This window comes from Pelecanus crispus, chromosome 7, assembly GCF_030463565.1.
Source record: "Pelecanus crispus isolate bPelCri1 chromosome 7, bPelCri1.pri, whole genome shotgun sequence".
Classification (NCBI taxonomy): domain Eukaryota; kingdom Metazoa; phylum Chordata; class Aves; order Pelecaniformes; family Pelecanidae; genus Pelecanus; species Pelecanus crispus.
In genome coordinates this window covers 51,121,788-51,135,455 of record NC_134649.1, presented here as the reverse complement: position 1 = coordinate 51,135,455, position 13,668 = coordinate 51,121,788, and the positions used below count along the sequence as shown (strand labels likewise).

General features: G+C 50.3%; 1 protein-coding gene across 3 annotated transcripts in view; it reads left to right on the top strand.

Annotated features, from left to right (window-relative positions):
* Nucleotides 1–13,668, top strand: part of SRGAP3 (SLIT-ROBO Rho GTPase activating protein 3) — a 131,710-nt gene that overhangs the window by 66,607 nt on the left and 51,435 nt on the right. For 2 of the 3 annotated variants that reach the window (XM_075714641.1, XM_075714640.1), the window contains exon 3: nt 4,275–4,437. In XM_075714641.1, the coding sequence (XP_075570756.1) occupies nt 4,275–4,437 (163 nt within the window). Of the gene's footprint in view, nt 1–4,274; nt 4,438–13,668 lie in introns of those variants that run through there. The other variant, XM_075714642.1, reaches the window with a different exon arrangement.

Below are 13,668 nucleotides of genomic sequence, written 5' to 3'. Positions count from 1 at the left end.
CTGCGCCCCGGGGACCGTGCGGCAGCGCCCGCAGCACGGAGGCAGGTCCTCGTCCTGGCTGCTTGCCGTGCAGCACACCAGCTCAAGTTCTCCTCCTCTGCCTCCCCTGGCCATAGCATTTGTCTCTGTCTCTTCTTCTGACAGCGGTGTCCATGAAGTAGTCTCTCAGCTGGGATTATGCCCTTTGCTCAAGATGAAACTAGTGTAATTCAATTCAATGGCCAAAGTCTGCAGCCACTGTTTAGCTCCTTTCCCAGAAAATTGAGGGTTTTGCCTCTCTGATGCACTTGGCCTTGCCAGCCCCTGGCTCTTTACAGTCTTTTTCTTTCTCTAACCACTTGTGATTTTTTTTTTTTCCTGCTTCAGCTGTAAGCGCAGCGATTTCTGCTGTTACATTACTAAATCCTGTTTATTCCATATTACTAAATCCCATTTAATCTGTTTACTCGGTCTCTCTAGTGAGCAAGGCTTTACTGTTGTCCTATGCAAAAGTCTGCTGAGAATGAATTGCCATTCAAATGCTGTCCATTCTTTTTGCACCTGACTGTTGCTTGTCAATTGTGTGGTGCCGGGGGTAACTGTCCTGGGGAAGGAATCGGCCGCTATGGGCTCGGGAAGGTGCTCTTGTTCAGAGGTGGAGCCCAGGAAAGCTCCTCTGTGTGTGTGCACCTCTCCCATCAGCCGAGAGCAGTGTTACGGCACTGCCACTGCTTTTTGTGCTTACAGTATTGGAAGGATGCTGTTGTGCAGTATCTACAGGTGACAGCGATTCTCCACCTTTATAAAGCACCTGGGCACAAGTGCCTGGTGGTTTGTGATGGTATTGGTAGTGTTAGTAGGGTCAGCTTGATTTCAGTGCACACTGCTGCCGTGTCCTTACTGCCTCACTCTGTGTTGAGAGAGACTCCTTTAATAGATTTTTCTTCCAGACTGCTTTGTACCTCCCCTTTATTAGGTTCATCTGCACTGCTTCCCCAGCTTGCCCATGAATGTCATTATTCTGATGAGGCTTTTGACACTCTTAACAAATGTGGTGTTTAGACTGGATATTAGGAAAAATTTCTTCACGGAAAGAGTGGTCAGGCATTGGAAGAGGCTGCCCAGAGAGGTGGTGGAGTCCCCATCCCTGGAAGTGTTCAAAAAACAGGCAGAGGTGGCCCTTGGGGACATGGTTTAGTGGGCATGGGGGTGTTGGGGTGATGTTGGACTGATGATCTTAGAGGGCCTTTCCAACCTTAGTGATTCCCAGTTTTGCCTTCATTAAAAAATAATCCAGCCACCAAGCCAGGAAACATGCAATTAATTATTACTGTACCCTTAATTGGTTTAGTGTGGACTTGGTAGTGTTAGGTTAATGGTTGGACTGGATGATCTTAAAGGTTTTTTCCAACCTAAACGATTTGATGATCTTCGGCTCTTCCTTTGTCCCCCGTAGCCAAGTGCAGCAGGCTGTGGCCCAGCCCCTCATAGCGGTAATTGCCGTGGTGCTGCTGCTGGGCTGTTCCTGGTGATTCCGGGTTGACAGACTCAGTCATGCTTTTATATGCAGTTGTTTTGTCTCTACGTACAAGCAGAGATTTTCTGGAGTCACCGTGCCTTCCTCTCCACAGGTTCAGTGGTGAGGTGGGCTGCACCAGCCCCGGTACCACGGGCGCGAACATGTTGGATGAGGAGGAGTACGCGTGTGAAGGCTTTGGCTGCACGGTGTTGCTGTAGCAAGCGTGAGCTAGCTTTCTGGTTGCAGGACTTCTTGGGAAGGACAGCCTTGTTTGAGCACAGGGGGTCTGAGCCCTGTCTCCATCACGGCCGCGTCGCCGGCGCTGTCGGTGCCCGCAGGCTGCCGAGCCCGGGTGTGCAGCAGACCTGGCTCCCATGTGGGCGAAGCAGCGGGCGCTCCCCGGGCAGCTTGCACGTGCCTTTAGGTGCTGGGGAGGGAGAAGCCTCTGGGGCTTGAACACGTCCATCAGGCAGGGCTGTCGGCACGTGGGGAGACCTGCCCAGGCAGGGCGGTGGCAGGGGAGGTCTCCGCCAAAGGGGCCATTTCTCTGGAACCGGCACGTCTTGTAGGAAAGCGTTGGTTTGACCAGAGAAAACAGCGTAGGTGAAACTTTTGGGACAAATCACGTGGCTGCCTCATTTAGAGGATCTACCTCAAAGTGTCTCAGTTGGACAATGTGAATTGTTTTGTTTCGGTTGTATCATTTCTGGAAATTTTGATTCACTTTTGATTAATTTGCATTCGGTACTAAAAGCAGTACGTGGAGAGCAGTGCAGGTTTCTCTTGGCATTGAGGTGGAACATGTCAAGATTAGTTAAGCTCTAATCAAGTGTGAAATGTTTGCTGAAATTTCCCTCAAAATAGAGTTTTTCTGACCACCCCTGGCTTCCAGGCGAGTCAGGGCCTCGGGATGCCCCTCGGCGGGGTCTCGCCCAGCGGAGCCGGGTGGGGACGAGCTTGCTCTGAGGATGCTGCGTGGCTCCCGGGGACTCTTCAGGTCACCTGCCCCGACGCCTGCTGCCGCCCACGGCAATCTCTTTGTTGTCTGCAGCATGAGTCGGATTAAGACCATCGTAAATATTCAGCATACATGAATGTATTCATGTTGTGCACAGACACTTCGTGTTAATGTTGGATGCAAAACATTTTCTCCAGCCCTGTTTAGTGGACTAAATGCAGTACAACAGATTGCGTAGCAAATGGGCTCTTTCTGAAATGGAAGTGACAGCTGTATTAATAGTGCAAAGAGGAAAAAAGAACCAAAACTATCTCCATTGCAGAGTGTTGAAGGGATTGCCAGGGATGTCTCTTCTGCTGTACCATCTTCCAGAGCACCCAGTTTGGGAAGGGTCTGGTTGGGGGTCTGATTTGGTACATGTGCTCGTGTGCCGCTGGACGTCCCTGCGGGGAAGCGCTTGAACGGCTGAAAGAAACTCCCAAAGAGGTTCCTGGAAACCAGAGCAGGGCCACAGATGGGTTCCCAGCCCGGCTGGGGCAGGGGACCAGCTCTTGCCTTGTGTCCAGCTGACTTGCACGTTTTCAGGTCCTTCAGAGCTGTTGCCTGGAGTATCTGCACTGAGTTACTGTAATATTGCTAACTGGCCTTTGGCAGACCACACCTTTTGAAAGCACAGGCATGGAGCAGTGGACCAGAAACCGCCCAGGGTGCCCCAACAAGTTGAGATAGGGCAGAAAAACCAAGCTGTGTAGGGCAGATTGTGTGCCAAGATCCGTATTTTAGGTTGGAAATTAGGAAAAATTTCGTTACGGAAAGGGTGGTCAAGAATTGGAACAGGCTGCCCAGAGAGGTGGGGGAGTCCCCATCCCTGGAAGTGTTCAACAAACGGGCAGAGGTGGCACTTGGGGACATGGTTCAGTCTGGTCTACCCTTGATTGGTTTAGTGTGGACTTGGTAGTGTAGGTTAATGGTTGGACTGGATGATCTTAAAGGTCTTTTCCAACCTAAACGATTCTATGATTCTGTGATTCTATATATATATGCGTGTTGGGTGAAACACAGGGCTGTGCCCAGGGTTAGCACCAGAGCATCCATCTCCCCTGCACAGAAAGCCTCTGTCCTGCCACCGGCCGCTGTGGGAAGCTGCTAAATAGGGACGAAGCAGCGGGAGAGAGCAGCTTGGGGCAAAGCATGGGAATTCTTGGCTTGATTGAAACCCTCATGTATAATATTTAGACTGGGAGCTTCTGTGTCGGCAGAGATATTTAAGCACCTTTCCTGCACCAAAGGGGAGGTGCTGCTGCGGTAGCCGGTGGGCAGGCAGCTGCGTGTCTGAGCATGGGGCGTCTCCTGGGTCGCACCGCTGTCCTGGTCCGGGCAGCAGCTCTGGACCAGCAGCGGGGCCTGCACCGATGACCCCGCGGGCTCTGCCGAAAGGACCTTGCTCTGAGCAGGGGGAGAGCCCGTGGCGCGCCCGTCGCTCCATCGCAGAGCTGCGCCGCTGCCCCGCACACCTGCGGCTCTGGGAGGGAGGCGAGGGATGCACGGGAGATGCTGAGGCTGGGTGTCCTCCACCGAGTGCCGAGGGGCCGTCGGGTGCTTGGCCGGGTGCTGCAGCAGTTTCTGGGGAGGGGAGGCAGCCAAGAGGAGCTCACACGCTTTTCTCTGGGGGTGCAATGGATTCTAGCAGAGGTATGTGGTGGAGGAAGGCAAATTAAGACGCTGGCAGCATTCATTTGAAAACTGCATGCCTTTTTGACTTGTTCACTAGACCTTTTTGATTTTTTTTTTTTTTTTTTTTTTTTTACAATTCCCTAGGAAAGATCAGCACCTGCTTTCCCCTGTGAACTGCTGGTACCTGGTTCTGACGCAGACCCGGCGAGAGAGCAGAGATCACGCCACCCTGAATGACATCTTCATGAACAATGTCATCGTCCGGCTGTCGCAAATCAGTGAGGATGTCATCAGGCTCTTTAAAAAGGTAACCAAAGCAGCAATGGAGAGTTCTGCTTAGTGAGGGTCCATCCTTGCATTTTAGTCTGAAAAAGAAGCTTATTGTGGACTTCTACACAACTGTCCCCCCGCAAAAGTCTAAAGAGGTACCAAAAAGCCAACGTTGTTAAAAAGCAGGGAAAGGTAACAAGATTTTCTAAGTACAGATCACATCTTAATGAGAAAACTAGAAGAGGAGTTTGAACTCTGGACAATAGAAATGTAAAACCATAGTAAGGCAGGCCAAATAAAATCCTCAGAGACAACTTGCTAAAGACACAAAGCTAACAAAAAACTTCTCCAAAATGACAAGGATCACAAGGAGGAAACCTGCTGCAGGGTGTGGAGGGGGTAGATGGGCGAGGTGCAGAAAGGCTACGAGGTAACAGCCAAAGGCTGGCTGGCTGCTTTAGCTCGGTACTCGTTATGGAAAAGCTTAGACTGGGGATTTTCTTGGGGGGGTGGTGGTGTTACCAACCTGAGGAGCCTTATCCAACTGAATTGTCGTTAGATGTTGCAGAGCAAATCCGTACAAGGGACTATCACTTATAAGTCTTTCCAGATAATATTTATCCAAGAATTTTAAAGAAACTGAGATCTAAAACTATCAAGTGACTAGCAGTGAGGTGTGACCTGATGCTTAAACTGGCGTCAATGCCAGAGAAGTGAAAGGTGGGAAACATGATGACTTTTTTTAAAGACTCCTGGAGGGCTTCAGAGAACAGATCAGCAATCTGACTTTAAAGACAGGCTTGTTGGGTGAAACTTTAGTAGAGAGCAGAATGACAGGCATGTAGGCAGATACAAAAGAGGAGTCAGCATGGCTTTCTTGGAGAGAAGAGTCATGCCTCATAAATCTAGTGGAGGGATTTCCAGGAGCCGGTCATCGTGTGAGTAAGTTGGCACAGTACCTTCAGTGTCTCGCAGCATTGGAAAAGGTCCCTCGCTGAAGTTCATAAAGAAAAGAAACTGTTGAAGGATGAGGAGTGGTTGTTTTCTGGATTAATGACTGGTTGAAAGACAGGGAACAAAGGGAAGGAGAATTTCAGCGGAGTTCCTAATAAATTATTTGGAGAAAAGGGTGAATAGTAAGATGACAAAGTCTGCTGATGATACAGAATTATTAATGATAACCAAATTAAAAATGAGCATCAAAGACTTGCAGGAATCTTGCAGTCAGGTGGACCAGAACTCTTCAGTTGAAAGTGAAGGAGAAATGCGGATTGTGGTATGAGCATGAAAAGCCACAGGCAGTTTGTAGGAGGTGAGCAGGAGTGACGGCCTCATCGTGCCGGCTAACGTAAGCCATGGGCGGTCAGCAGGCGCCGGGCAGAAAGAGAAGGTAAAAAGGAAAAGCTTTTTAACATCATTAATACTACATATATTATATTACATTTGCAATATTACGGGTAATAACTACGTTTGTGGCCTCATACCATGTTTTTGAAAGGCAGATGTATCCTGAGTCCTCAGGCAGTCGGACAGATGTGAGGGGTGTTCCCTGTCGTGAAGGGGTGTTCCCTATCATGACGGGGTGTTCCCTGCCATGCAGGGGTGTTCTCTGTCGTGAAGGGGTGTTCCCTATCGTGCAGGGGTGTTCCCTATCGGCAGCTGCCTGTCCCCGCTGCCGGCACAGCTTCAGGCTCGGGAATCGCAGCCCTGCAAGTCGTCACGTCGTGAACGTGCTCAGTGGCATCACTCTTCACCCGCTTCTCTTCTGGGCATTTGCTACTGGCCGCCCTCAGGGATACCACGCCCGGCTAGGTGAACCTTTCGCCTGCTTTTATGGCTCTTAATTTTTCTTAATTTTAATCATTTGTTTTCAACGGGGGTAGCTGGAGAACTGCAGTTAGCGAGTGGCGTGAGCCCGTTGGGATGCTTGCCTCTCCAAACAGGAGACGGGCTCTCAAGTCAGTGGTTATCTTAGCCCAGCTGGAGAGTAAATTTAATGTGATATTTTTATGGCCAGTTTCCTCTAGTTTAAGGATCTGACCTAGGAATTAAACTGCGAGGTCAAGTTTGGATGTGCTGATCCGATACAGGACATCATCCCTTTTCCTGTCCTGACCTCCAGAAATTGGACAGATTTGGGATGTTTCGGTTAGTTCAGTTCTAAGTCTGTCTCAAAATCTCCCTCCCATTTGCATTTTACTCTGAACCTGGTTTTGTGATGTGTATTAAGACTATCCCAGGTCTGTGAACAGTATATCTCATTTTGAACCTAGGACAAATCCAGTCAACATTCAGACAAGGGCATAGAGTGTTTGGAAGTGTTTTTCTTGTATTAAGTCAGTCCTCAGCCAGGACAAGGTGATAAAGTATTTCATCCATTCAGCAGAATTATTTTTTTGTGTCTGCTTTTTCCTCTGTCTCTCCCTCCCTCCCTCCCTCCTCTTTTTTGAATTTAAATTTTAACTTACACAATGCTTATATTCTATAGAAATGGTTGTTCCTTGTTCCTCCCTCCCCTGTCTTCTGCCAGGAGAGGTGAAGTAGCACCGAATCCCTCTGCAGCCCGCCAAAGCCAGCACCTGCTGTTAATCAAAAGGAGGCTTCGCAACAGAGCCGTGCGGATCTGCGATTTCGCTCGCATTTGTCCCTTGAGGTTTAAATTGTAGCAGGACTCGTGTGTCCCTGGAAAGAATGCTCAGCTAAATCACGGAAAAGGCTTATTCTGTGTCATCATTTGCCTTTAATGTGGATAGGGATAGGCTGGCACTTTTGGGGATATTCAGGTTATTTATTTTTCTTTCTGTGTCATCATTTGCCCTTAATGTGGATAGGGATAGGCTGGCACTTTTGGGGATATTCAGGTTATTTATTTTTCTTAACCTATTGCATGCTGTGCCCAGAAGGGTATCTGGGGCTGCGCTTCCCACTTTGCAGCAGCGTTTGTTGAGAAGCCTTGGGCACGTGTGTGGGAATATGAGCATCCTGGTAAAAGGCTTTTTAAGACATCCAGTCCAGCCTCGCAGCTGGTACGAGATTGCTCACAGGAGGTATCTTTCATTATTTTATCCGGTCTGGTTTTGAGTACGATGAGTAAAGTGCTTGAAGCACTCCTCCTGGGGAGGCTGTACCGTACCGGAGCGTTGGGCGAACGAACCGGCTCCAGCAGGGTTAAAGGCATCCGCAGTTGTGGTTCAGCTGTTCGGCTTCGTTGTAGATTGCTCTTTGATGGTAAATTAGGGTAACATTTTTTCCAGAGATGTCACTTGTAATTCCTCCCATCTAGAATTTATTAATCGGTTGTGACACGCTGCGGGTACACAGAGGAACTGGGAGGTTTTGTGTTTTGTGCTTTCATTATGTAAATGTAGACAATCTCCGCACAGAAGCTGGGCCCTGGTATCTGGAGTACGAGGATGCGCATAATTGAGAAGCGATTGATCGGTGCAATGGTAGCCTGCCAGGAAAGGCGCCGGGTGCCGAGCTGCTTCTCCCCGTGGCTTCCCGGGTGCGCTTGGCCGCAGCGGGGGTCGTCCGTCAGCGGACGGGGGTTGCGTTCTGTCCATCTCCACCGCGGCGTGTTGCTGACCGGAGCGTACGGTCCCTGCCGTTCGGCCGTGCATCGCTCACACGCGCCTCGCGCCGTGGCCGGCCAGAGGGCCTTTTGGCTTAGCCGCATCCAAGCGAGAGGGAAAGCAGGAGCTAGTGGGGACTGAGTTTTTGGTGTTTGAGTTGGAGACGTTTACCTGAGCCAGCTCCAGGCCTGACCTCGCCTCAGCTGAGGTCCGTGAGGGCTTGCACTGGCCTCAGCAGCAGGGCTTGCGGCAGGTGCAAGCTGATTATCAGAGGCAGAGCAGAAGCTCGATTACATCTCCTGAGTCGCTGGCAAAGGTGTTTTTGCAGGCCGGGGCCCAAGCCGGGGTCCCTGCTGCGGCTGCGTTTGGTGGCCGGGCGGCTCTGCAGGGCGTTCGTGAGCCGCGGTGGCCCCAGGCTGGTGGCCCTGCTCGAGGGCAGCCGTGCTCTGCAGGGCCGAGGCGCTCGTGCCCCCCGGCTGCCGGGGGAGCTGGGCTGGGGGCTCAGCGAAGGCCAACGGCGCTGGCGCTGGGGCTGTGCCATCTTCTGCCCGTGGATCGCTTCCTGTTTGGCTTAATTAGCGGCAGCGTTGTTAGCTTTGAAAGTGAGGCGGCGGCCCTCTGGGAGAGACGCAACCCCTCCTCTCATTGTCTGTTTCTTTTTAATATTTTTAATATTGAAGTGGGGAAAAGCAGGCTGCGGCCCTCGGGGGGTCGAGCTGAACTGCGCGGTGCAGAAGTCTGCAGGGGACTCGGTGAGGGCTGGCTTCTCGGGACGGCGAGGGTGGCGTTTGGGGTTTTGATGAGCTTTGGTGGGCTGGAAAATGTGGTATTTTCCGCAGCCAGGATTTTAAACTCCTTCTCCCTGAGAATTTCAGAGTCAAAGAGAATTTATAAAGCCAGGTGTTATGCCGGTAAATAAATGTAACATCACTGAAATCAACGGATCCACTTTGGTTGTCCGTAGGCACTGCAGGCAATATATATCCAGTGTCTGAGACGGTTGTTTGGCTCAGCGTACCCAAAAAGGAGAAAGGGCATTTCCCCGTTTTCAGGGAAATACCGTAAGTTACTTATGGAACATTATTTACCTGAAGTAAGTATGTTTTTTAGGGGGGAGGGGAGAAGTTGTTAGTAAGGTGGTCCTGGTATGCAGAAACAATTTGGAATCCCAGGAGAACAGAAAACTAGAATAAGTTGAAAAAAAACCACTATTGAAAATAAAAAATGAAACTGTAGGTCCTAAGTCATGGTTAGAAAAAAAAGCCCACAAAGCCAGGAAAGGAAATGGGTAACACTTATAATGAAAATACAAAAAAAGAGATGGGGATTGAATTCCTGAAATTGGCAGGTAGAGGAATTAAATACAGAAGCAACAGCTTTTAAATAAGTATGTGTTTGTATAAAATATATGCACCAGTGCCCTTAATGCACACATACGTGTGTGTGTGTGCATATTGAGTGTATTTGTGTGCCTATGTGTGCTACCAAGTAATTTAGTAATAAAGCATTACATAAAATCCTACGTAGACAAATGTTAAGTGATGCACATCAGGAAAAGCAGCTTTCCAACTTGGATGCGTAAGGCTGGGCTCTGCACTGCACTGAATTTGGGATGAGGTGTGGAGTTAAAGCATCAGGCTCTGAGCATGCCAGCTCAGCGCTCGCTAGCAGTCAAAAAGGAAAGCAAACGTTAGGAATTGCTGGGAAGAGAGCAGAAGGCATCGTTAATTCCCTGCAAATCCACGGATCCATGGCATGCCCGCATCTTGAATCCTGTTGTTTTTCTTTCTGCTCCTTCCATCCCAACACTGCCACTGTGCTTGGTGGCATCAGGTGGCAGAGCTCTCTGTGTTGTGACGCTTGCATCGGTACTTCCCGAGGCGCGCTCGGGTGGGATGGCGTCGGGCAGCAGCGACGGGTTTGCGTTGCGAGGGCGGAGGACTGCAAGCCCCGCACGAGGGTGGGTAACACGAGGGGTCTGGCTGGCAAGACCTGGGCCGGGGCACAGAAGGCATCCTCTGGGCACGGGAGCCGGTGGGTTGCTTTGCTCCGTGACGGTGCCGTGTCGCCCAGGATTGCCACGGGTAGCGCGGGTTTGGGAACAGAGACTTGGAGAACTCTGAAGAGAAGAAACCTGCCTGTCTGCAGGAGAGCTGTGGATGGTCTTGGCATCGCTCGTAGTTAAGCGCAGCGATAGATGTCAGTTAAGCGAGCCACAGCCCTTTTGTTGGCCTTTCAGGTATTTTTGAATCGCATCCAAAGGAATCCCAACTATAGCTGTGGAAACTTGTCTCCTTCTTGAATGCCTGCAGAAAAAATGTGCTGAACTATGGGACTCATCCCAAGGCGGTCTCGAGGCAGAGCTCAGAGATGCTTGTAATTGGTGTTTGTAAAGGCAGGAACGATTTACAAAATGTAAGTCAGGTCGGGATTTGGACTTTTGATAGTTCTTTTGTTACAAAATGGGCAGTTGTTCCCATTCAGTGATTTGTTTTCTTTCTCTTCCTCTTCCTTTTCTGCCCTTCCCAGATGTGCAATATGGGAACTCCTGGCTTTGGTGATCTGAATGTGCGAGGGTACGATTTGGCTTGCCCTCTGAACTCGTGTTGTCCAGCTGAACCCCTGCACACTGAAGCTATATAACTTTACACAGCTATAATCCAACACCCCCCCCACCTTGTATTTTATCCCAACAGTTAATGAACTGTGCATCTTTCTTCTCCAGGCAGCACTTCAGAATTCAATGTACTGCTACAACTGAGAGCTCCAACTGCACCCCATCGGTGTGGATGATGTGGGGGCAGGAGTAGCAGTGCAGACAGGGTGTTTTCCTGACACCTGGCTCTGCTGCCATGACCCTCTCATCTGAAGCCACAATATGTATGTGGCAGTTTTCATCGTGGGAATTTGCTGAGCCTGGAGACCCAAGACCAGCGCCTTTCATTAGTGATATTGAGGCTGGGGGCTGTACTGCTGATGGCTGTTACAGTGAAGGAGGAGCCCACAGGGATATTAAATGTGTCTCAGCATCTTTATAAAAAGGCCCAGTAATGATACCATTTACTTGTTGTGCTGGCTGGTTGTAGTTGCGGTGACAAAGGGCAATTGTCCTCTAGTGGGCATGGCTTCTTGCTGCACAGGAACTGCCGTTCTCCAAAGCAGGGTAATAAATTTCTGCAGAGAGATTTTTGAGTTGGGCACAATGTCATCTGGAGACCAGGAGCTGTGTATCCAGGCTGAAAGAAAACCACAGATGTTTGCCACAAAAGTGCCATGGTGTCGCTGGTTAGATAGTTGCGGGTGCCGTTGGGGTGCATGGTCAGCATGGTTAACTATGGGCCAAGAAATCCTCGCATCTCCTACTTGGAGTCTCCCAGTATGAAACATGAAAGATGGGGTGCATCTTCTTCACCTTCAGACTCCTGCTGTGTATTTGAGTTGGTTCTTTGGGCTCCTGTGGAGAGATGGGCACATCTGAAATGCCCTCTGGTCTGTGCTAATGTGTGCCCTGGGATGGGGTGAGCTCCGCCTGTCGTGGTAGCTCAGCTGCAGGTGTGGCATTGCAGACGCCAGACTGGGGCTGGTGAAGGCCATGAAAACCTTGGCTGTTTCCCTCCTTTTGTTTACCTCAGCATGCCAGGTCTCTCAGTTGATGCCCAAGATGTTTTCCATCAGAAAAGCATTCACAAGCGCTCATAGGAAGCTTTCTGAGTGCTTTGAAGAGCCCAGGGGCTGAATGCAGTTCAGAGCAGCTCTGGGTGGCTTCATTTCATAGAATCGTTTAGGTTGGATAAGACCTTTAAGATCATCCAGTCCAACCACTAACCTAACACTACCAAGTCCACCACTAAACGAGTTAAGGGCAGAGTAATAATTAATTTCATCTTTCCTGGCTTGGTGGCTGGATTATTTTTCATGAAGTAAAACTAGGAATCATTGAGGTTGGAAAGGACCTCTAAGATCATCAGTCCAACCGTCAACCCAACACCACCGTGCCCACTAAACCATGTCCCAAAGTGCCATGTCTACATGTTTTTGAACATGGTTTTTCGGTGGTGGCTCAGCCTGGAGCTCCTCCTCGCAGTCTCCCCCGGTGTCACACACGGTTTGAAGGGTGGGTGGTTTGGGTGCGGGGTACAGAGCTGCAGGAACTCAAGAGTGGAAGTTAGGTTTGACTCTCCAGCTCTTCCTGGTTCCTTCAGCATGGCTGCCACCAGGACTGCTCTGGAGGTGCACTGGGGTTTGAGGGATTTCACCTGCTCGCTGCCAGCCCTTGATGCTGACAGTGAGGTAGATGTGGTAGGGTGAGCTTGTAACTGCGAAATACAGGGAGCGAGTGGCCTCTGTGCTATTGTGTCATCTTTCCTGGCTGAAGCTTTCCTGGGTGTCCTGGTTCAGCCCCAGGCAGCAGCTCAGCACCACGCAGCCATCGCTCACAGCCCCTGCCCCAGTGGGATGGGGGAGAGAATCGGAGGAGTAAGAGTGAGAAACACTCCTGGGCTGAGATAAGAACAGGTTAATCATTGAAATAAAGTAAAATAGTAATGATAATAATAACAATATAATAATGATAATAATAACAACAATATCCAAAGCAAGTGATGCCCAATGCAATTGCTCCCCACCCGCCGACCGATGCCCAGCCAGTTCCCAGCAGCGATCACTGCTCCCCGGCCAACCCCCCCAGTTTCCATACTGCCCATGACGCCGTATGGTATGGAATGGCCCTTGGGGCAGTTGGGATCAACTCTCCTGGCTGTGCCCCCTCCCAGCTCCTTGTGCCCCTGGCAGAGCATGGGAAGCTGCAAAGTCCTTGACTGGCATGAGCAGTGCTGAGCAACAACTAAACCATCAGCGTGTTATCAGCATTCTTCTCCTACTAAATCCAAAACACAGCACTGTGCTCGCTGCTAGGGAGAAAATGAACTCTATCCGAGCCGGAACCAGGACACTGGGAAATGCAGGACCTGGAGACGGAGTGCTGATCGCTTGCATTGAGGAATGGTGTCCTGTCAGCGAGTACTGCGGAACTGCATGGATATTTAAGGGTATCACGGAGCTCCTGCAAAGGGGTGCTGTGGCGGGGACCTGCAGGTAGGCTGGGGAGCTCCCAGGCAGCACGGGCGACCGGCGTCCTCTGTCCGAGCATCCCCAGCCTGCAGCTTTAGCCTGTGCGACTGAAATGAACAGCCAGCCTCCCTGCCTGCTCTGGCAGACAGGCAAGCCCTGCTAATGAGGAAAGTAGAGGAAGAAAACTCAATTGGGCAAATTTCCCTGGAGCTTCCAGCGTGAGTCATGTTCCTGGCACAGGAGGAGATTATCAAGGCAAGTGTGTTAGTGTTGCTAATAGTCAGGCAATAAGTGGAGATGCTAAGATATGTCACTGCAGAGATCTGACTTGATCTGTTGTCAGTGAGCTCCCGTCACCATGAAATCTCACAGCGCGTCCTCCTGGCAGAGGCAAACCCTGGGAGAGGGATGCACCGCCGGGCCCCTCGGCCGGGCGGGTGTTGTCTCCCCTTTTACCTCCTGCTGTGGCAGAAGAAAAGAAGTTTTCAGCTTCTTCCAAGTATGGAATACAGGAAATTATACGTTTGAGACAGAGCATTGCTATGTCCGAAATAACCATGCTGCGTTATTCCCCAGTGTGAGATTTAATTACATTCCGTGACAGTGAATTTAATTATACCCCATAC